Source organism: Corythoichthys intestinalis, chromosome 16, assembly GCF_030265065.1.
Source record: "Corythoichthys intestinalis isolate RoL2023-P3 chromosome 16, ASM3026506v1, whole genome shotgun sequence".
Lineage (NCBI taxonomy): Eukaryota > Metazoa > Chordata > Actinopteri > Syngnathiformes > Syngnathidae > Corythoichthys > Corythoichthys intestinalis.
Window position 1 is genome coordinate 42,771,558 of NC_080410.1, and position 22,407 is coordinate 42,793,964.

The window sequence follows — 22,407 nt, forward strand, 5'->3', positions numbered from 1 at the left end:
ATCATCGTTTAACTTGTTAAACAGTTTCTGCAAGGAAGCCGCGCTGGAATGAATGTGTGCGTGTGTGTGTGGAGACATTGAAGACATATAAATGCCAGAAGTGATAATGAGGAGTTTGACATTTCTACATGTCACTCCAATGGTCACAGCTATGGTAGATAAACAGAAGCATTTAATAAAGCCAAGCATTTATCTACTAGAGTATTCTTGTTCAAAAATGATTTGGTTGGACAGTTATGTTTAAAACTGATCATAATTTTGACGTTTGAAGTGCTTAAAAACCATTTTACATACATTTTTTGAATCACTTTGGGGGAAAAAGTGAGAAAAAACATGTCTTATATATGTATCTCTTTCCAATGCTAAATCTGAATAAATACATTGAGCACAAAAAACACACACACACACAAAAAATGGGGGGGTGCGCGACTTTGCGGTTTTTCACTTATTGTGGCGGGTTCTGGTCTCCATTAACCGCGAAAAACGAGGGATCACTGTACACTGTAGTGATGGTGAGTCATCCAGTCTTTCCAAACAGCTATTCAAGTCATCAAGTGAAAATTTCTATAAAAAAATATTATAATTTTTTTTTAATATCGCAAAATAATAACGCAATATATCGCAAACCCCCAAAAATCGCAACAATAGTTTTTTCCAATATCGTTCAGGCCTATCATGAACCATCTCTGTAAGGGTACATTTTCGGTAAGCTTGAGAACGATAAACCGATACGACCGGATATCCGGTTTTACAGGTGAGAGATACAGCTGTATCGATAGTAAAGTTACCATCCGACAGTAATTAGCCATTAAATATTCGATGAACCGATAGTATAGATAGAATTCGGCTATCGCGAGCACAAGAATCGGCTTCTAATGCCTTGTTCAATACATTGCTTAAAATGATAATAATATAGCTTTTACTTCACATGCTGCGCTTGTGTCATTCACCACACAGCGCACTTAGATTATTTTTTTTTGTCAGACGTTTACGTTGAAAGTTTGCACCTAAATTACTTACCTCTTGTGTTAAAAACACCAGGAAATACAGTAATTGAATTACTGCACTTTATTGTTGTCTGTCACTGGAGTTTTATTTGATTGTCAATCCCATCCAACAAAATGACGGTCATACAGTAAGCCGTTTTTTTTTTTTTTTCATAAAAAAATAAAACATAACATTGGTATGAAATTTTGTTGTTTAATTTTGCTATATTAGAAATGTGGTCTTTTTATATGTTTAAAATACTGTGCAAACACACACAACAAATGTTTACTATCGTATCGTTTTCACTCTGTATTAGGGCTGGGCAATATGGCCTTAAGTACATATCACGATAAATTGAGCAGATTTAGCTCGATAATGATAAATGACGATAAATTCGCCCAAGCGGACTGTTATATAATTTGAAAATTTGAATCAATGCATGGAATACAAATTAACCGTTTCTCATTATATGTATTTACCAGCTTTTAATTTAACAATTGCACATGCAGTCTAAACATTAGGTATTAAAAACAATCTTGTAAACAATAAGAATTCTAGTGTGAACATTTATAACAGCTTGTATGACTTGAAAAATGTACATTATAAAAATCAATATGACGACAGTGCAAACATGTCATTGTAACACAAATGACTTGCAGCTTTAACAGTATACTTCAGACAACTTATTGGTAATGGCTGCTGTGACATAATTATTCAACACAAGTGTTTACGTCAAGGTTTCAGTTTTTTTTTTTTCCCAAACATTTTTTAATACATGCACCCCCCCCCCCCCCCCCCCCCCACATACACACACACAGACACAACCAGATAAAAGCTGTATTGCTCTGATGCCAATGAAACATTTAAGGTTTTATGATGGCAGAATAAAGCAAACACATACAGAAAAATAGCTGTGGCCATTAAACTGTCATATTATATATAGGCTTCACTGTTGGATTATACTTTATGCTGAGTGCTTTACCATCATGAAAGCTTTCAGAGAAATCACACAGAGATGCCAAATAATGCGACATAATGATTGCTACATGAAGTCCGTGCCCAGTCCACTCATTAATTTCAGCCATTTCGACAAGGTTAGAGCTGCTATCCGACTCCATCACGTTCATTTGTAGCTGCTGTTAGCCGCTAGCGTGAGCCTGTGGCTTGGCTACCAGAAGAAAGCACTGAAAGCATCCTCTCCTGAAATCGTGAGAACCAGGGAGGATAGCGGGTGAATGCCCGTCTGGAACCCGCCTAGAGTTTACAGTGCTTAATGTCGGGTGAAAGTTTGGCGAAGCTAACTTAAGACCAACTCCATCCCGTTTACTTGTAGCGTTAGCCGCTAGCGTTAGCTAGTACCGGGCTTCTGTTTGTTTGGCTTCCTGAAAACCACGTGACTCCATACGTAAGCACACTGTCTGCTTTCTTAAAGGGGAATCAACATACCCGAACAACACAGAGTCAAAGTGGGATGAAAAGGCTATATCTTCTTGTTTTATTAAATTACCGAATTTACCGACTTGGTCAAAATTACATCGGTCATCGTGAAGAATTTCGGTAACGGTAAATTTTCGGTTTACCACCCTGCTCTACTCTGTGTCGAACCGTATCGGTCTTAAACTGTATCGAATCGTATCGAATCGCTCGGCCTTAAAAATGTATCGTTTTTTTAATCGAATCTTAACCTGTGTATCTAGATACATATCGAATCGGCTTCATGCCAGAGATTCCCAACGCTAATTTTCGGTAAACTTCCCGGCTCTACCCTGTGATGCCCCAAAATCAACAGAAGGTCACCCAATATCCACTGGAATTGACCCTGGAATGCCTCAAAATCAACAGGAAATGCCCCAAATATACCAACCATCACAGCAAATTCTCCATAAATTGCATTTTCGAGGTGGCATTTTTTCCCCCTCCTCACATGGACTCCATCCAGACGGTCTGGAATGAGACCTGTTTTTCACAGGCGTGTGAGAACACTGCATCAGTCCTCCGCTAAGCCATCGCTCGTCTACAAGTCCTCAAACATGACACGCGCACTTTCCTCTCCAATAAATATTTGTCCAAAGCCTGTACATTTCCAAACTGTTTACAAACGGGCCTGATTCTCATGTATAAAATCTCCACACGTGCACAAGTTTTCAACACAATACAGCCGTACGTATAAAACTGTCATCACCTCTGGCCCGCTTGGAGCGCCACCAAAAATGGAAGGAAGGCAATTAACAGCTTGGCCTGCATAAAAGGCGCCACAAAAACGGCAAAGCTGATGTGCGACAAGCATACTTCCCCCGAGGTTTAGGTGCGGGTGGGCTGTTGCGGCATGTCGTAGGAAAACACAAGCCCGTTCCGCCCCTCACTTTTGCTTGAACTCCTTTCTTTACATCAGGGGTGTCCAGACTTTTGCCTCCGAGAGCCGCTTTCAGAAAAAAGGATGCAGGAAATACGGCCATTTTCATTTGTTAAACGAAGGATTAGTACTGCAACGATTAATCGATTAACTTGAGTAATTCGATTAGGAAAATAAGCTTCCAATCCAATTTTGCTGCTTTGAGTATTTAATTATAATGGTTTGTTTATTGATTAGGGTTGATACACTGCCCTCTAGTGGCATATGACATAACTCATTTAACATGGCTGAATCCAGCTGCTCCCTGTTAAGACTAACGTAAGGTAAGTTTTTGTTTGAGTTAGGTTTTTTTTCATGTATAGGTGTATTTAGCCGTTTTTTGTGGGAATTCATGTGAGAACGATTTGTTAAGAGCATTGTAAAAATACGTTAGCAATGTTATAGCATTTAAGCCAGCCCCCAGTCAAAGTGGATTGGACGTCTATCGCCGTCAATGGCAGTGAAACATGATTACTCGATATCAGCCTTCATAGGGGAAATTGATGTGATGTCTAGAACTGCTAATGGCAATGACAGTAAATGCTACAAGTTAAATAATATTCTAGTGGTATAATTATATTGCAAATACAGCTAGTCCCCAGGTTACGAACGAGCTCCACTCTTACGCTGGCGACATAAGCCGAATTTCCGCATAAATTGGAATTAACCCTTTAAACACCCCATTATAACTATCCAAAAAGCCCAAAAGTATTGTATTTTGTTTAATGATGGAAAATACACTGCCCTCTGGTGGCAGCGTTGGGTCTGGCTGAACTGTCACCTTGTACGACTGAGAAGAAGACTTGAACGTTTGACCTGGATAAAGGATAGCTGTATCTTGACTTCGTTGTTCCTTGTGGAGGCTGGCCTGACCGCAATAGTTTTTGCAGGTTAGAAAGTTTAATATTATGCTAACTCTGATGCAGGTCGGACTTTAAGTAGCAAAATTAGTGGTGTTCCCACACTGCCACAACATTGAAGACTTTTTACATGACTTACAGCAGGGGTCCCCATCTGCCGGGCCGCGGACCAGTACCGGTCCGTGGCGCATTTGCGACCGGGCCGCAAAGAAAAAAATAATTTAATAACGACCGCATTCTGGCCGAATTAACCCTCTGCCCCTGCTTAACACACCAATATCTCTGTCTACTCTAGATATAATACTACGGGATAGATTACAATGTTGTCATAGAAGTCCATTGATTGGACTGCGAGCAGTACATCTTGTTTGTGTATATAATACACTTGTGCGCTTGTCCTCGATAATAGCGTATTACTAGGCCGCGGTGCAGCACATTTGTTCCCGGAAATAATTAGCCCCCACATGAGCGAAGATAACAGGAAAACAGACGTCTTTGGAAATATTTTTACGGCGAAAAGGATATTTTTACGGCGTAAAGGGCACCTGACGAGCGTACAACCTCGAAGACCCACGAACTGCGAAGGAGTGGATTTGTGACCCGTTTGTGAATAAACAGAGAGATCGCAAATGACGGCGACCTTATTAAACGTACATTTGAGACAACAACTCTACAGAGGTTCTGGATTAAAGTCATTCTGGAATATCCTGACATCACGACAAGAGCATTGAAAACCTTGCTACAATTTCCAACATCGTATCTTTATGAAGCAGGCTTCTTAATGAATGTTTAACGACAAGGCGAAGTCGTTAATGGTGAGCGTGGTGTGCAGCTGTTGTGTGAAGCTTACATGGCAGGATGAATCTGAGGAGAACTTTTCTACAAGTCCTTCCATGATCAAACGTAAGTTAATATTCCTTTCTTTCAAGAAAGTCTGTAGTGTTTACTTTGGAATCGCTGCATTTGCGCATTTTGCGGCTATGTTTAACGTTACGCGCATTGCAGAACCGCATCGTTGCAATTTTTGATGGGTTGCAAAATTTATCAGAACACCGGTCCGTGAAAAACAGACCCAAATAACACCGGTCCGTGGTGCAAAAAAGGTTGGGGACCCCTGACTTACAGTGGCTGCTGCTGGCCGAAAAAAAAACTTGTAGTATCCCGCCACTCCGAAGGGAGCGGCATGTTGTCGACATGAAGTTGTCGGGATGTGTGAGTGTGTATGTGTCTTTGTGGTGGGACGGGGGGCTTCAAGTCAGCCGAACGTTCGTCTGAGGAGGGGAAAAAAATGGACCGGAAAAGGGATAAATGTAAGTCTGAACATAATAAAAATAATTTATTTAATAATGGTACGGTCTATTCTATCATTACGGCATATAGGTAGATAGACAATTTATATTACCTATATAACTGAACTCTTTATTTAATGCAAATAAGGTTGCTTAAAAGCTGGTGGCGACAATTTGAGCACCCTCAAAAGTTTGTAGTCTTATGTCCCTACTGCCCCTATGCAAACCTACCATTGCCATTGACAAGTTTTAACATAGTTTATCAATTTTGTTCCAAACAAAGCGCTACAAATCCCTTAATTAACTCATTAGTTAACAAAGACGTCCAATAAATTTGAAGTGTGAGTCTGGCAGCGATGTGTGGACGTCTAACGCCGTCAATGGCAGTTAATAAGCCTCATTGGACCCCCAAATACAGTACTAAAATCCCGTCCCTTTCCCCTCCACCGGCGTCCACGTATACAATTATACCACGCTCAATATACACGTGCTGCGCAACAACACTGGTTCACACACGTTTTGTTTATCAGTTCTAATAGCATTAACACGTACACAAATAACAGTAATAACATGCAAAGATAGATGGTTCCCACTCACCATACGGCAATTCGCTCTTTAGGGTAGTCGAGGCGCTCCACAGCTCCCAGCACGTAAGGCAGCGAGTGCTCCGAGTTGCGGCAGATGAGGGTTAGGACAACCCGGGGAGCCAGCAGCGGAGACTCCGGGCTCCAGCGCTCCTCGGCGAAGTAGCCCAGCGAAGGCGTGCACAAGCCGGACAACAGGCATAGCAAAGCCAAGGCGACGCGTTGGGTCATGTTGACTGAGTCAATGAATGCAAGCTAGGGGGTCGGATGGTGGGGCACGCGCGGTGTTATGCGACTGTATGGTGCATACTTATCATAAGAAGGGCAGAGAGAATAAATTAGTGCAATTGTGGAGTTGTGAAGTTAAGATTTAAAGGGGAGGAGACTCGTGTTTAAAGGGGAGGAGAGGAAAAATAATCCAACCTCCCCTCCTCTCCGCTACATCGCGGCTCAAATTTCGCGCCGGTGTGAATCGCTACGGAGCCCCCCCACTCCCCCCGGTTGCCACAGGAGATTTTTTGGTAACACTTTATAATAACTATCCGTTTCACTAGTTGATTAGGCTCGAGCGTATGACGTGGCACTCGCGAGGTTTCCGCCGCTATCGCCATTGTGGAAGCGAGAAACATAAACAGTGAGGCATTTCAACACAGGTCGCTCTTTAAAAATGGTTGGAAATTATTGTGCGGTAAAGAATTGCAACAACCGATCGAATAGAAAGGAGAATGTACAGCTCGACGGAACACCATTGAGTTTCTTCCGGATCCCTACATGGAGAAAAGGCGAGGGAAAGGTCATATCTGAACTGACCAAACGTCGAAGAATGGTATGGGTGGCCTCGATCAGAAGGAAGGGCATAACGTTTGATTCTCCAGTTACACACAGAGTTTGCTCTATGCACTTCCACTCCAGTAAGTTAATTTCGTTTGTTTACGCAAATTTCAGTAACTTTATGCCCTAAGTCGGCCTGTTGTTAGCTATAGCTACAGCTAAACAACTAGCATGCATACATGTGCATTGTCTTCATAAGCAGTGTTGTTAATAACGGCGTTACAATATAACGGCGTTACTAACGGCGTTATTTTTTTCAGTAATGAGTAATCTAATTAATTACTTTTCTCATCTTGGCAACGCCGTTACCGTTACTGAGGCGGGAAAGGCGTGCGTTACTATGCGTTACTAAGTTGGTTGAATAAAAAAAAGTCTGAGAGAAACGGACTCACGGGGACGAGAGCAGAGCAGGAGTGGGGAAGACGCCGTTGCAACCGCGATGCTAGGTGGCTCCAATAATACCTGACTGCAACCATAGCCGACAAACTACACCCACATGACACGGTAGATATCATATTATAGAACTAGATGCAAATGGCAGACACTGCTGCATTGCCAACATGTTTTAAGGACTACATGCGTTTGTAAACAGCCGCCATCTTAAAAGCAGTAGACCTCTCAGGAAGGCCCTGATGTAGAGATCCTTCCTAGCGAACCTAAGTAATTTTTTTAAATCTAAAATGCTCCTAAATCGGCAAAATCTTAACTTAAATCTATCTTTAAATGATGAAACCATTTTAAAACTTACACATGTTTAAAGTAGACAGAAGGGAACTAATGCAATAACGGGAGAAATTTTAACAACTTTAACGATTGATTCACAACTTTAAATGACTTCCACACATAGCAAAGGTTACTAGCTAGTTATCGCAATACCCTTGTGTCTAGTTAAGTGGAGGGTAAAGAATTGGGCTAGGGCCAATTGTGCCCCAAACCCTTTAAGCTTCACATTGTGTGACCTGTGTTTTTTTGTTTTTTTTTTGTTTTGTTTTTTTTGAGGAAAAAAAAAATATCACAAAATTTGTACATCCGTGGTCACAGACTAATGTAAACACACATTGCCTACCTTTGCTAGAAAGATGGTGTTGCCGTTTGCTATGGTCATAATGTGCAGATCCTGCACCCATCCGCAGCAAAACTGGTCGTAGCTTTGTAGCGATTTGTGGTTTCGGAATTGCTGATGAGTGCAGTAAAATACACCAAACACTAAATACAGCATGATGTCCATTTCGCGTAGTGGTGGAAGCTTGTCGACATCTTTATTCCATTTGTGTTCGGCTTGCTCGTGAGGGTCAACATTGTTCACATGCTTAAAATTGCTCACATATCTGTCCTTCGCCGTGGTAACAACTTTGTCTCTGTATCGAACTGGCAAGTTTTCCCTACATTTTTCCATCTTTGGCAATCATAGTTGAATTGTATTTGCCATTAAGTTTAAATGTCCCGTGATGCAGACGTGCTTCCGAAATGGCTGTGTTGTCGCAAATCTCGCACGATCCCGTGCTGCTGTTACGTAAACGCTCGAGCCTAATAGATCATTAGTAAACTGTTGATAAATGATTTATTGTTGATTTGTGAAGTATTTGTTAACAGTTTGTTAAGCATTTACAGGGTGTTCCAATATGGTTGACCCCATTCTAAATGCCCATGCTAGTTGATGTATCTTAATAAAACTATATACACTTTATGTTGAAGGTCATAAGTTTTATTGGTTAAATATACAAAGAAAAGTACAAATATTTGTTGGTTTCCATGGCAGATTTTCATAAATGTGCAACATGAGCGCTGCCTGCAAAAGGCCTTATCAAAATGCCTTTTCTTTTAAAGTGAATGGCATTTCTTAACCTGCAAAGATAGAAATGCCAAATGTTACACACAAAAACTTGAAATGTTTCTACACAAACTGTTTCAGGTTAAGAACACCCTGTAAATGCTTAACAAACTGTTAACAAATACTTCACAAATCAACATTAAATCATTTATCAACAGTTTACTAATGATCTATTAACTAGTAAAACGGATAGTTATTATAAAGTGTTACCTATTTTTTTTCATAGCTAATATATTCCCACAGATTACTAAACTGCACCCATAGTTTAGTAATCTGTTTAATAAACTGTACATACATTTTAGTACTCACAGTTTAACAAACTGTAATTAGTTTATTAATCTGTGCCAACATATTACTAATCAGTGGGTACATGATTAGTAAACTTTGGGTACAGATTAGCAATATGTATCCACAAATTACTAATAACCCTAACCCTGTGGTTACAAATTAGTGAACTGTGGTTAAAGATGACTAAACTGTACCCAGAGTTTAGTAAAACATACCCAGTGTTTATTAAACTGTACCCACCAATTACTAATCTGTGGATAAAGATTAGTAAACTGCACCCAGAGTTTAGCAAAACATACCCAGTGGTTATTAAACTGTACTCACTGATTACTAATATGTTGGTACAGATTAGTAAACTGGGGGTACAGATTAGTAAATTGTACGGACATTTTGTTAATCTGTGCAAACAAATTACTAATCCATGGGTACATGATTAGTAAACTGGGTACAGATTAGTAAACTGTACCCAGAGTTTAGTAAAACATACCCAGATTTTATTCAACTGTAATACAGATTAGTAATTTGTGGGTACAGATTCATAAACTGTACCCACAGATTATTAAACTGTATCCAGAGTTTAGTCATCTGACGGTACAGTTTAATAAATTCTGGGTATGTTTGACTAAACTCTGGGTACATTTTAGTAATCTGTACACACAGTTTACTAATATGTGGGTGCAGATTAGTAAACTGTCTGCGGGGTTTAGCAAAACATACCCAGTGTTTATTGAACTGTACCCACCAATTACTAATATGTGGATACAGGTTAGTAAATTGCACCCAGAGTTTAGTAAAACATACCAAGTGGTTATTAAACTGTACTCACTGATTACGAATATGTTGGTACAGATTAGTAAACTGGGGGTGCAGATTAGTAAATTGTAAACACATACTATCAATCAGTGCAAAAAAATTACTAATCCATGTGTACATGATTAGTAAACTGGGTACAGATTACTAAACTGTACCCAGATTTAAGTAAAACATACCCAGATTTTATTAAACTGTAACCACAGATTAGTCATTTGTGGGTACAGCTTCATAAATTGTACACACAGATTATCTCGGGACAGATTACTAAAATGTACCCGAGTTTAGTCATCTGTGGGTACAGTTTAATAAAATCTCGGTATGTTTTACTAATCTCTGGGTACAGTTAAGTAATCTGTACACACAGTTTACTAATATGAGGGTGCAGATGAGTAAACTGTACCCAGAGTTTAGTGCAGGGGTCCACAAACTTTTTCCTGTGAGGGCCACATAACCCTTCTCTTCTCTGATGAGGGGCCGGGGTCAGTTTGTAACAGAAAAAGTGTGACGATTGCAGGAGTGCCTAAATGTAAAAATGTATTGTTTTTCAGAAAGCCACAATCAAATAACCCTTTCTGGATTCTTCACGGAACCAAAGTAAATAAAATAAAAATGATATAATATAATATAGTATAATATAATATAATATAATTAGGGCTGTCAAACGATTAAAATTTTTAAGCGAGTTAATCACAGCTTAAAAATTAATCGTAATTAATCGCAATTCAAACATCTCTAAAATATGCCTTATTTTTCTGTAAATTATTGTTGGAATGGAAAGATAAGACAAAGACGGACATATACATTCAACATACTGTACATAAGTACTGTATTTGTTTATTATAACAATAAATCAACAAGATGGCATTAACATTAATATTCTGTCAAAGCAATCCCTGGATAGAAAGACTTGTAGTTCTTAAAAGATAGATTTTAGTACAAATTATAGAAATTTTATGTTAAAACCCCTCTTAATGTTTTCGTTTTAATAAAATTGGTAAAATTTTCAATCAAAAAAAATTAACTAGTAGCTCACCATTGTTGATGTCAAGAATTACACAATGCTCATGGTGCATAAAATCAGTCGCACCCAAGCGCCAGCAGAGGGAGACAAAAAACACAAGTAAATGACACTGCTGTCATTTTAATCTGTTTGAGCGGGGCATATGCGTTAATTGCGTCAAATATTTTAACGTGATTAATGAAAAAAATTAATTACCGCCCGTTAACGCGATAACTTTGACAGCCCTTAATATAATATAATATAATATAATATAATATAATATAATATAATAATCAGGGGTGCACATAATTTTTTTGCCCAGGTTCTCAGAGGAGGACCTGGAGATGTGACTTGGTCCTCATTGAGCTTGAGAGCCGACCCACCTGATGCGATAAATTTATGACAAGCTTTACTTAGAGCCAATTAACTTTGATTAATTATATTAACAGTTAATGCTTGATTAACATCAACTGGCACAACAAAATTGCCATTACTTTGAAGTGAAATGTAAAGAAATAAACATAAAAGCACCAATTCAAAATAAAGGGCATTATGCGGCTCCCACATTAACTCCAAGCCTTTTTAAAAGTGGGATGTCCTCCTCATAAGACCTCATTGAACGTGCATGTTTAGCTTTGTAAAATGCGAGCAAAAACACGTTTGTCAGTGCATGTCGCTGTTCATTACCTTTATTCCGCCACTTGTCCATAGGGCGAGTGGGGTCCTGTTTGACATCGATAGTTTGCTTAATTGCCACATGCTCTCTGTTTTTTTCGTGCTTTTCAAAGTTTGGATGGCTGAAATTCTTTGACCCTACATAAAATGCGTTGCTCTAATCGGCGACATTGGGATTCTCACGGCACATTTTGTACCGCATTTCCGTGCGAGCATCATTCGCTTCTAGCCATGGTACCTCCTGTAGCCACTTTTCAGCAAAAGTCCTTTTTTTCGGTAGCTCCGGTGACGTCTCTGTCGTCTGTCTGTCTTTTGACGGGGGTGGGGGAACACGGAAGTAATTACTCAGTGTGGCCTGCCTCATCGACATTTTGAGAAGTTATTTTCTCGTGTCCGCCGCAAATAGAGTGGTCAGCCATCGGTACGCAAAAGCGTATGGAAGCCGTTGAGGGCCAGCGCGTTTGTCTACGTCCAGTACGCATGTGCGGACCACTTATGTGCACCCCTGAATATAATATAATATAATATAATATAATATAATATAATATAATATCATGTAATATAATATAATAATACTGTATTAATTGAATAGATAATAACCAAATAACCTAATTTTCGGCCCTGGAATTTCATGCCTCAGACCGGCCCACTCATTTAAAATTATGTCATTATGCATACACGTGTTAAGTTCAGTGTTCTCTAAAGCCGTGTACTGTAATTCTGTGTATTCCAATTCAGTGCAGGTCATGGTTGTTTAACAAGGTGGCTTTATTTTAACATATTTAACATATATAACATACACAACATATTTTGAACAAATTTAAAAATGGATTTTAAAAAAAACTATATTAAATGATACATTTGAAAAATAAATTAGGCCTGTCAAATGATTAAAATTTTTGATCGAGTTAATTACAGCTTAAAAATTAATCGTAATTAATCGCAATTCAAACCATCTATAAAATATGCCATATTTTTCTGTAAATTATTGTTGGAATGGAAAGATGAAACACAAGATGGATATATACATTCAACATAAGGTACATAAGGACTGTATTTGTTTATTATAACAATAAATCAACAAGATGGCATTAACATTATTAACATTCTGTTAAAGCGATCCATGGATAGAAAGACTTGTAGTTCTTAAAAGATAAATGTTAGTACAAGTTACAGAAATTTTATATTAAAACCCCTCTTAATGTTTTCGTTTTAATAAAATTTGTAAAATTTTCAATCAAAAAATAAACTAGTAGCCCGCCATTGTTGATGTCAATAATTACTTACACAATGCTCATGGGTGCTGAAGCCTATAAAATCAGTCGCACCCAAACGCCAGCGGAGGGCGGCAAAACTCCATAAAGCACAATTAACAAGTGGGCATGTCATTGTACTGTCATTTAAATCTTTCTGAGCAGGGCATGTGCGTTAATTGCGTCAAATATTTTAACGTGATTCATTTAAAAAATTAATTACCGCCCGTTAACGCGATAATTTTGGCAGCCCCAAAATAAATGAATAAATAAGACCTTTTCTGCAACATCAAATATTAACAAAATGAGTGCTTACAGATAAAACAAACATAGCAACATAACAATATGAAAAATAAAGAATACGTATTGCACATTGTAACAACTTCTAATGATACTATTATCCATTTTCCATTTCCACTTTAAAAACGCCACGTAATTGATTATATTAATTCTAATGTTCACTCGCTGAACGACATGGCAATCCTACCTTCCAGCTCTGCACCTGTGGTGTGTTCATTATGGCTAATGCTTGCTGCTACATATCCCTTGTGAGGTGCTACAAGAAGCCAAAGTTTCCACAATTACATATTGTCGTATCACACGGTGCAAGTTGCATTTTATTCGCCATCTGGCCTTACCACTTTCGTTGTAATCCTCTGTAGTTTGAGGCAGCAAGGTCGTTGCATGAAAAAAATTAGCTATTTTCGCGCATTTTGCCGATTCTTTCACGAGTGCTTTTCTCTTTTTAATTCTTATTTTTCAGCGCCACCCTTGCTCTTTTTATCCATCCGAGCACCGAGATAGCAGCTAATTTGGCTCAATACAGACTACAATTAGGGGGCGGAGCTGCATGCTGTATTTTTCGTCTGCACACGTGAGGATGAGTCTGGAAAAAAAAATAATACTGTTTTTTTTTTTTTTTAAGACGGCCCACAGGGACAGCGGTAACAGAATGTAAGTTATACTCAGTGACACTGTCATAAATAAATACCAAACAAAAAATGATAACAGTGTAATTTTTTTTTTTTTTTTTTTTAATAAAACGCGGACCGGCCCATCTGGCCGGCCGGCCCTTCTGGAATCGTCCAGAAGCTCCCGATTAGTCACTCCGGGCCTGGGTCCGGATAAGTAAACTGTACCCAGAGTTTGGTAAAATTTACCCAGTTTACTAATATGTGGGTACAGATAAGTAAACTGTACACAGTCACAGAGTTTAGTAAAACGTACCCAGTGTTTATTAAACTGCACCCACAGATTATATTAGTAAAACATACGCAGAGTTTATTAATCTGTACCCACAGTTTATTAATCTATGGGTACAGATAGTAAATTGTACCCAGAGTTTAGTAAAATGTACCCAGTTTAATAATCTGTACCCACAGTTTACTAAACTGTACCCGGAGTTAAGTAATCTGTACCTGGAGTTTACCTAATTGTACCCAGGAAGGTGTACCTAATAAAGTAGTAGTGGTGAGTGTATATTGTAGGTAGTTCAATAGTGACAATGATTTGTTTTGGAATGCAAAATGTTTGTATTCATCTCTTCCTGTGTTGTAAGTGGCCTTTAACCAAAAGTAGAATCTCCACACCTTTTTCACAGTCTTAAAATAAATTAAAAATGCATTTTAGTTGTTTTATTGCCCTAATATTACAAATCCAAAACTAAAATATACCAATTCCGATGCTTCTAGAGATAGGAGAACGTGTACTGGCTTCCAGAAAGTGCTAAACAAAAAAAACAAAAAAACACGAGTTTCTCCTTGATGTTTCTCAATTTTCTCTACAGAAATGTGAATCTAAAGTTTGTCTCCAGAACTCAACCTCTCCACCTTCATCGTCAAAGAGGCGGCAGCGGGTTCGTCAATGAGCCATAAAAGCTCCCCATTGGTTGGAGAGACGCGGGCTGCTGGGTACGGCGGACCCTCTCGCCCCTCCAGTACCTCCTGCAGAACAGTGCTCAGCGTTACACCACTTTAACCAATTTATTTCTTCACATTATGTGTAGTGTTTTTTCACACAGTATAACCACAGAATGTCTAACCTTCAAAACAGGTGCTTTGCTTCCCCCGGTGGACACGAACGCTGCGCACCGGGCAGCGTTGACCACCGGAAAGGTCATGGTGACGCGTTCTGGCGGTGGCTTGGGAGAGTCACTAATGGGAGCCACCATCTTCTGGCTCTCCTGTTCAGTTCATGAAGTTGTGAGTCTGAAACGTACACTTACTTTTTTGTGCACTCACTTCCAGAAGAGGATGTCCCGGGAAGAGGGAGCACGTGTGTCCATCAGGGCCCATGCCCAGCAGCAGCAGGTCAAACACGGGGATGTTGTCCTCGGGGAAAGCCTGAATGTGTGAACAATAGTGGGAACCTCAGGGTAGCTCACGATATGATTTGCAATAACGATGATCTCACGATATGGCGATTATCAGGAAATCATTTAAGGATATTCTACAAAACAACTAATAAACAGAAGAACAAGCTATTTTCATCCTTCTGCTGTGAATTGGAATGAGTTTATCACTAGTACACGTCCAATCTGTTTGATGTGGGAGGTTAACAGCCAATGAACGCTCATTCGCTGGCATTAGCTGCTCTGCCATTGGCTATAGACCCCAATCACCAACGTCACACAATCACGTGATCGTAATTAACGTAACGTAATTAAAGTAACGTATTGTGCCACCATATTGTCCGTCATTGTGTGTCGCATTGTCAATGATCGTAGTTTGTAAAGGTGGATTCACTTGCAAATTATGGAAGCCCTGGTGCTTTCAGACACTGTAAACTCATTGGATGAGTTGCATAAAAGCCGTTAATTGGAAAAGCTTTGGTCGATCCAGTCGCCAGATCCATATTTGATGCCCAAACCAATGTTTCCTCCCGTGCGTCAGAGCTCGTCCTGAGACCACAAAATTTCCAATCATACTCCAGTTTATGTCACGATGAGGAGTCGGGTACCCAAAATCGGCACTGGCCCGAATATAAACTGAAATTTGGTCAGCTGAGCGTCACCGCTGTCACGATTGTAAAATGAAACTTGATTGACAATGGGCCGGTGTGTGCCGAAAAATAGCTGCCCCGCATGAAATGTTCCCCCTGACGGGAGCGCTTATTCGTAACGCTTAATTGATGTGAAAACATCGTTTTCATGGACGCATTACAGGAATGGATTTACGACTGTAAGATCAGTTTTAAATAATTAAATTACTAGGGCTGTCAAAATTATCGCGTTAACGGGCGGTAATTATTTATTTTAATTAATCACGTTAAAATATTTGACGCAATTAACGCACATGCCCTGCTCAGATTAAAATGACAGCACAGTGAAATGTGTACTTGTTGCGTTTTTTGTTTTGTCGCCCTCTGCTGGCACTTGGGTGCGACTGATTTTATAGGCTTCAGCACCCATGAGCATTGTGTAAGTAATTATTGGCATCAACAGTGGCGGGCTACTAGTTTATTTTTTGATTGAAAATTTTACAAATTTTATTAGAACGAAAACATTAAGAGGGGTTTTAATGTAAAATTTCTATAACTTGTACTAACATTTATCTTTTAAGAACTACAAGTCTATCCATGGAACGCTTTAACAAAATGTTAATAATGGTAATGCCATTTTGTTGATTTATTGTTATCATAAACAAATACAGTACTTATGTACCATATGTTGAATGTATTTATTTATCTTGTGTCTTATCTTTCCATTCCAACAAAAATTTACAAAAAATATGGCATATTTTATAGATGGTTTGAATTGCGATTAATTGCGATTAATTAATTTTTAAACTGTAATTAACTCGATTAAAAATTTTAATCGTTTGACACCCCTATAAATTAAACAAGATATTAGTTCTGTATTTTAGTAACAAATCGTGGACTGGCCCACATAACCATCTTCGAACAGAAATGTATTAGTCTACAGGTTTTCACGACCATATCCCAATGGCAATCACGCAGGTATGACATTTATTAGTTCAAGCAGAGTAAAATAATACATATTCACGGTACAAGAAAGTCGTTTCTGCGTGGGCGCTCCCGTCAGGGGGGACATTTCACGCAGGGCGGCTATTTTTGGCACAACACTCGTTGTTGTGCTCACCTTCTTGCTGCGCGACCGCGGCGACGAGTTTCGTAGTCACCGTCTGATGATGTCTGCGATCGTGTTGGCATCATATTGATGTTTTCGCTGCTGTCTAACGGCTGTCGACACAAACGCATCATGAACCGAAATAAACAAACCGTGCTGCTTTCGAGATTTGCCCTTTTAACAATGGGCACACAGCAACTACTAAAATGACCGTTTATCTTCTCTGTTACTGCAACCAGCTGCCACACATCCCTTCACCATTTTGATTAATCAATGTAAACAATTGTCAGGAAGGTTTTTGGGTTCGTTTACTAGGCAGTGATTCCTTAGACAAGCAGAAAAACATGGAGTAATAGGAGGAATGTAAATAGCGGTAATATGTAAACACGATGAGCTGACAGACAATATGGCGGCACCAGTCAGGGGGGCGGAGTTGTGACGTCACGTGTTTGGGGTCTATAGCCAACCATTCTCCTGGCATCCAATTGGCTCAGAGGGACCTGTACTGTATGTATGTATCCCAGCGTCTTCTTCATTCAACCCTCGTACTCCAGTAGCTTTACATGAGTGAATTAACTTCTTTTATTTTGACCTCCAGTTTTGGTTTTTAACGTGATACATAACTCTGAATTTATGTTTATTGTTCAATAATCTATTTGTAACGTGTATGTGTTACATGTTTCGATGAATTTTTATGCATTATAAAAGATTCATATCTACATTTTGGGGGGCTTGGAACAAGACATTTGCCGATTGCCGGTCTAAAGGTATACTGTGGTATGAAAATTTTCCCTCATTTTTTATGTCCCAAAAATGCAGAAGAAATCCCTCGCTTGCAGCTGCAAGGCTCAACCCTCCCCCACCGGTTGTTGCTCAGTGTCAGTGTGTCAGCTGTGCTGCACGACGGCTGGAGGAGGTGAAACTCCTTAACTTTTTCCCCCCATCGAAGAAAACGAAATCGCCGTTATGGGAATTTCGGCAACAGAAATGTTACAGACTGCCGCGGCTTAGAGGAGGATGGCCAACGGATATGTAAAATATGTTTGCGGAAGGTGGCTGCCCAGGAGGCAATACCTCCAATATAATTTTGCATTTATACATAATAAAAGGTTAGTAAACACTGTTATAAACATTTCCTACCAGCTATGAGAGTTAACTCCAGTGTGTTTAGTGTGTCTAGCGGTGGTAAAACATGTTTTTTTTCCCTCTGGCAACTGTTTGTGTTGAGAAAAAGAGTGTGTGTATAATGTAAACATGATACGAGTCATACACAAATGCTTTTTATGGAAAATAATTCCATTATTTTTGTTCTGGGTAATAATGTTGAGCTGTGGCTGTGCTTTTCGGCTCCTGTTCAATGGAAAAAAACTTTTTTTACCCAGATATCTTAAAGTTACACATTTCAGAGCTGTGACTGCAATACTGTGATACCATGAAACAGTTATATTTTGGTTTAAGGTTATCATACCGTCAGAATCTCATACCGGTGTTGTACCGAAATCTGCGATCCGTCAGAATCTGTGACGAAGGAGGGCGATGTTGCCAACAGCAAGGCCGACAGCAACGACGAAGAGGAAACGAAGAAGAACACTTACGCTAACGGCGTGAACTGCTACGTAAACGAGGCTCGCTACAAGTTGCGAGGCTTATTTTCCCTTTCACGGTATTAACGTCGTGACATTCGATCATGACATCGTTACTAAGAAAATGCTTTAAAAGTTTTGGATATTTCATGTGAATTTTTGACATTGTGAAATAGTCCGCTGTAATAAATTGCTATTATTCTTCATCATGATGAGGTTATTATGTAAATATCCCATTAAATAAATTACATAAAATGTATGGCTTTTGATGTTGTGAAAATGTACGCTTTTCTAAATTAGGTACTGTATTGTATTTGTGGAATTATGGAATTGTCCGCTCTTATAAATTACTTTCATTCTTTTAACTTATGACTCTACCACACATGCACTCACAATTTTAAATGCATAAGGATAATGATATAAATATATGCCGTAGTCTGTGATTGATCTCGCTGTATTTTCCTTATGCTGTTGCCCAGCCCATCAAAGACAAATCCTTACTAATCTGACATTATTTTACCGTCACCTGAATATATAATACCTCAAAACGACCTCCACTATATTTTTATTGTCACAACCTCTGGTAGGTGCTAGGTGCAGACGTGGCTGTCAGAAATTGTGATCCTCCCTATTGTGTCTAAAATGAAGTCACCACTAAGGCTCTCTGCTAATTTTCTGACACCCCCCCCCATACTACATCTCCTCTCAATTGGACCCCCAGAGTTTGTACATTTTGTCATCACTAAACATCACAGGAGGATCACAATTTCTGATAGGTGCAGATGTGGCTTACAGAAATTGTCAGCATCAGAAAATGTGATCCTCCTGTATTGTGTCTAAATTCAGTCAAGTCACCCTTAAGGCTCTTTGCTGATCTAATGATAGTGATGTTTAGTGATGACAAAATGTACAAACTCTGGGAGTCCAATTGAGAGGAGATGTAGTATTGGGGAGGGGGGGCGGGGGGGGGGGGGGGTCAGAAAATCAGCAAAGAGCCTTAGTGGTGACTTCATTTTAGACACAATAGGGAGGATCACAATTTCTGATAGGTGCCGATGTGGCTTACAGAAATTGTCAGCATCAGAAAATGTGATCCTCCTGTATTGTGTCTAAAATCAGTCAAGTCACCCTTAAAGCTTTTTGCTGATCTAATGACAGACCCCACTTCCCCCAGTACATATTTTTTCAATTGGACCCCAGAGCTGAAAATTGGGTTAATCGGCTATTGCAAAAGTGCAAGTGTCAATGTTACAGCCCCACCTACAGTTGGGGAGGATCACAATTTCTGACAGCCACATTTAACCCTATCAGAAAATGTCAGGATAAAGTGTACAGACTTTGGGGGTCAAATTGAGACAAGATGTGGTAGGGGGGAGTAGGAATAGTGTCAGGGGATCAGGAAAGAGCTTTAAGAGTGTTTTGATTGTTCTTAGACACAGTAGAGGAGTATCACTATTTCCGACAGCCACATTTGCACCTATCGGAAAATGTAATAATTAAATATACACCCTCTGGGGGTCCAGTTGAGAGGATATATAGTAGGGGGGAGTTGGGATGGTGTCCAAAGATCAGCAAAGAGCTTTAAGAGTGACTTGATTGTTCTCAGACACAGTAGAGGAGTATCACCATTTCCGACAGCCACATCTGCACCTATGAGAAAACGTGACACTATAAATATAGTATCTGGTGGTCGTTTTGAGGACACATGCATTCAAATGACAGTAAGGGAATGTCAAATAAGTAAGGAATTGCCTTCGATGGGCTGGGAAATTGCATAAGTAAAATACAGCGAAATCACACACTAACTACCGCATTTACATTTATATCATTCATTGTCCTTATACATCGAAAATTGTGTATGCGTGAGTGTGTGAGGAAGAGTAATAAATTCATAATGTAATTTATAGGTGCAGATAATTTCATAATCTCAGAAATACAATACAGCAATTAATTTATTAGAACACACATTTTCACAACGTCAAAAGTCATACAATAAATGTAATTCATTGAAGAGAATATTTACACAATAACCTCGTCAGGAAGAATAAGAAGAAAAATCGCAATTTATTGCAGCTTACTATTTCACAATATCAAAAGTAATCTATTCAAGCAGAAATTTTCGAAACATCAAAAATTCATAATATACTGTATGATATAGCTACTGTATGTGATTTTTTGAAGCAGACATTTTCCAAATGTCAGCGTCATGATTAAATATCATGACGTTTATTCGGTGAAAGGGAAAATAAGCCTCGGCAACTTCGAGTGAATAGCCTCATTTACGTAGCAAATGGCTGTTTACGCCGTTAGCGTAAGTGGCCTTCTTCGATTCCTCATCTTCGTTGCTGTCGGCCTTGCTTTTGGCAACATCGCCCTCCTTCGTCACAGAATCTGACGGATCGCAGATTTCGGTACAACACCGGCACATGCCTACTTGGAACGAATTAGGGCAGTGACATGGAAAACGCGCCTCTACTTACAGAATTTTCAAGTTACCAAACTACTTCCAGAACCAATTAATTTCGCAAGTAGAGGTACCACTGTATTGCCACACCCCTAGTTAACAAGCGACATTGCTTTTTGGTAATGTAAATAATTCATCACGTTAATTCAAAGAGATGTCAAACCTTTTTCAGTTTGCGAGAATAATCCTCAGCACACTCGTTGACTGGCAGTGAGAAGTCGATGGCTAAGATTGCGTCATCCGGTATGTTGATCTTTGAAAATAAAACATTCTACAAAAAAAGGAGATGTTAATTTTGTAAGCGGTCAAGCAAACATGAGCCATAGCAGAAACCTTGTAGAGGCCGTAGGTGCTGTCAGGGTTGTCAAATGGCACTACTCGCTCGTCGCAGAAGCCCACCACCCACTTGCTGCAGTCCAAGCTTGGCAAAGCCAACAACTCTTTGCCAAGCATGGTCACCAGGCTCCCTCCAGACAGGCCAAGGGTGAACCTGCCCCGGGAAGTGACCGCCTGCTCTGCCCGAGAGGTAACCAGGCGGGCCAACGCTGGGCCCAACTCCGCTGATGTGGGGAAAACAACCACTCTCCTACCAACCATGATGCCTGTTTGAAGACAAGGGGGACATGGTGCAATGATTAGTATGAGCAAACATTGTTTTGCAAGTCAACATGATGAAAGTTCAACATCCCTAGATCACGTTCTTCCAAAGTAATTACAAACAAACAGTCATAATTCTTTTAACCATACATAAAACGATTTAAAAAGCAATTTCTAGTCATAATTCTTTTAAACACTTCCATAAAACGATTTAAAAAGCATTTACTCACGCAAAAGTGGACGAGGAGGATTTTAAGTCGACAAATGCAAATCTCTTCCTGGAAAAAGTAGCCAATCACGTTTGGTGTTTGGGCCGAAGTGCATTATGGCCAATGTAGTTTCAGATTGGACTTATCGTGACCTGTCAAAAATCGGTCTTTGTTAGCTTACGTATTGCTTGCGAGTTGTAAAAATGTTCTAAATGTACCAAAAATAGTTTTGGGTGAAGGTACGAAAACGAGTTTATCACTTCCGGAATGTAAGTTGAAAAATTAATAAAATGTCGAAAGTAAAACAAAAATGAAGCAGATTTACATTTATCTTTTGTTACAAACTTACATAAAACGATTAAACGTCCATTTGTAGTTTTAAAACAGCATTTACTCACGTAAAAGTGGACGAGGATTTTAAGTCGGCAAAAGCAAATCTCTTCCTGGATGAGTAGCCAATCACGTTTGGTGTTTAGACCCAGGTGCATTGTGGCTAATGTAGTTTCCGAGGTAGAGTCAAACAGGACCTGTCCGAAATGGTGTTAGCACGTGACCTCACGTGCTGCTTGCGAGTTGTAAAATCGTTCCAAAATAATTAGAAAGTCCTTTTTGTTTCCTTTCTTGTTTAGTAATAATGCTCAATCTATCATATTTTACTGGATGT

At 39.4% G+C, this 22,407-nt stretch overlaps 2 protein-coding genes across 4 annotated transcripts in view; both read right to left on the reverse strand.

The window, feature by feature from the left end:
* Positions 1 to 7,063, reverse strand: part of colgalt1a (collagen beta(1-O)galactosyltransferase 1a) — a 45,071-nt gene extending 38,008 nt beyond the window's left edge. For both annotated transcript variants that reach the window (XM_057860918.1, XM_057860919.1), the window contains exon 1: positions 6,126 to 7,063. In XM_057860918.1, the coding sequence (XP_057716901.1) occupies positions 6,126 to 6,343 (218 nt within the window). In that variant the 5' untranslated portion in view covers positions 6,344 to 7,063. The remainder of the gene's footprint in view (positions 1 to 6,125) is intronic.
* A 4,341-nt stretch (positions 7,064 to 11,404) lies between these two features.
* On the reverse strand, positions 11,405 to 22,202 carry pgls (6-phosphogluconolactonase). 2 transcript variants are annotated; one of them, XM_057860920.1, is made up of 7 exons: positions 22,142 to 22,190; positions 21,765 to 21,895; positions 21,271 to 21,539; positions 21,101 to 21,208; positions 15,044 to 15,145; positions 14,845 to 14,985; positions 11,405 to 14,746 (listed from the first exon to the last, which is right to left on the reverse strand). In XM_057860920.1, the coding sequence occupies exons 3-7, from the start codon at positions 21,532 to 21,534 to the stop codon at positions 14,600 to 14,602; spliced, it is 762 nt and encodes a 253-aa protein (XP_057716903.1). In that variant the 5' UTR covers positions 21,535 to 21,539; positions 21,765 to 21,895; positions 22,142 to 22,190; the 3' UTR covers positions 11,405 to 14,599. The 2 variants fall into 2 exon arrangements, with proteins under 2 accessions (XP_057716903.1, XP_057716904.1); XM_057860921.1 differs by lacking the exon at positions 21,765 to 21,895 and having other exon boundaries at positions 22,142 to 22,202.
* Between the last annotated feature and the right edge of the window lie 205 nt (positions 22,203 to 22,407).

Excerpts from the sequence above, each read along its gene's own strand:
- pgls (XM_057860921.1), bottom strand. The coding sequence starts at position 21,534 with ATGGTTGGTAGGAGAGTGGTTGTTTTCCCCACATCAGCGGAGTTGGGC. Across the intron at positions 14,986-15,043 it reads CGGGACATCCTCTTCTGGAA|GAGAGCCAGAAGATGGTGGC; the intron begins GTGAGTGCACAA and ends TGAACTGAACAG. Across the intron at positions 14,747-14,844 it reads GCAAAGCACCTGTTTTGAAG|GAGGTACTGGAGGGGCGAGA; the intron begins GTTAGACATTCT and ends ACTGTTCTGCAG.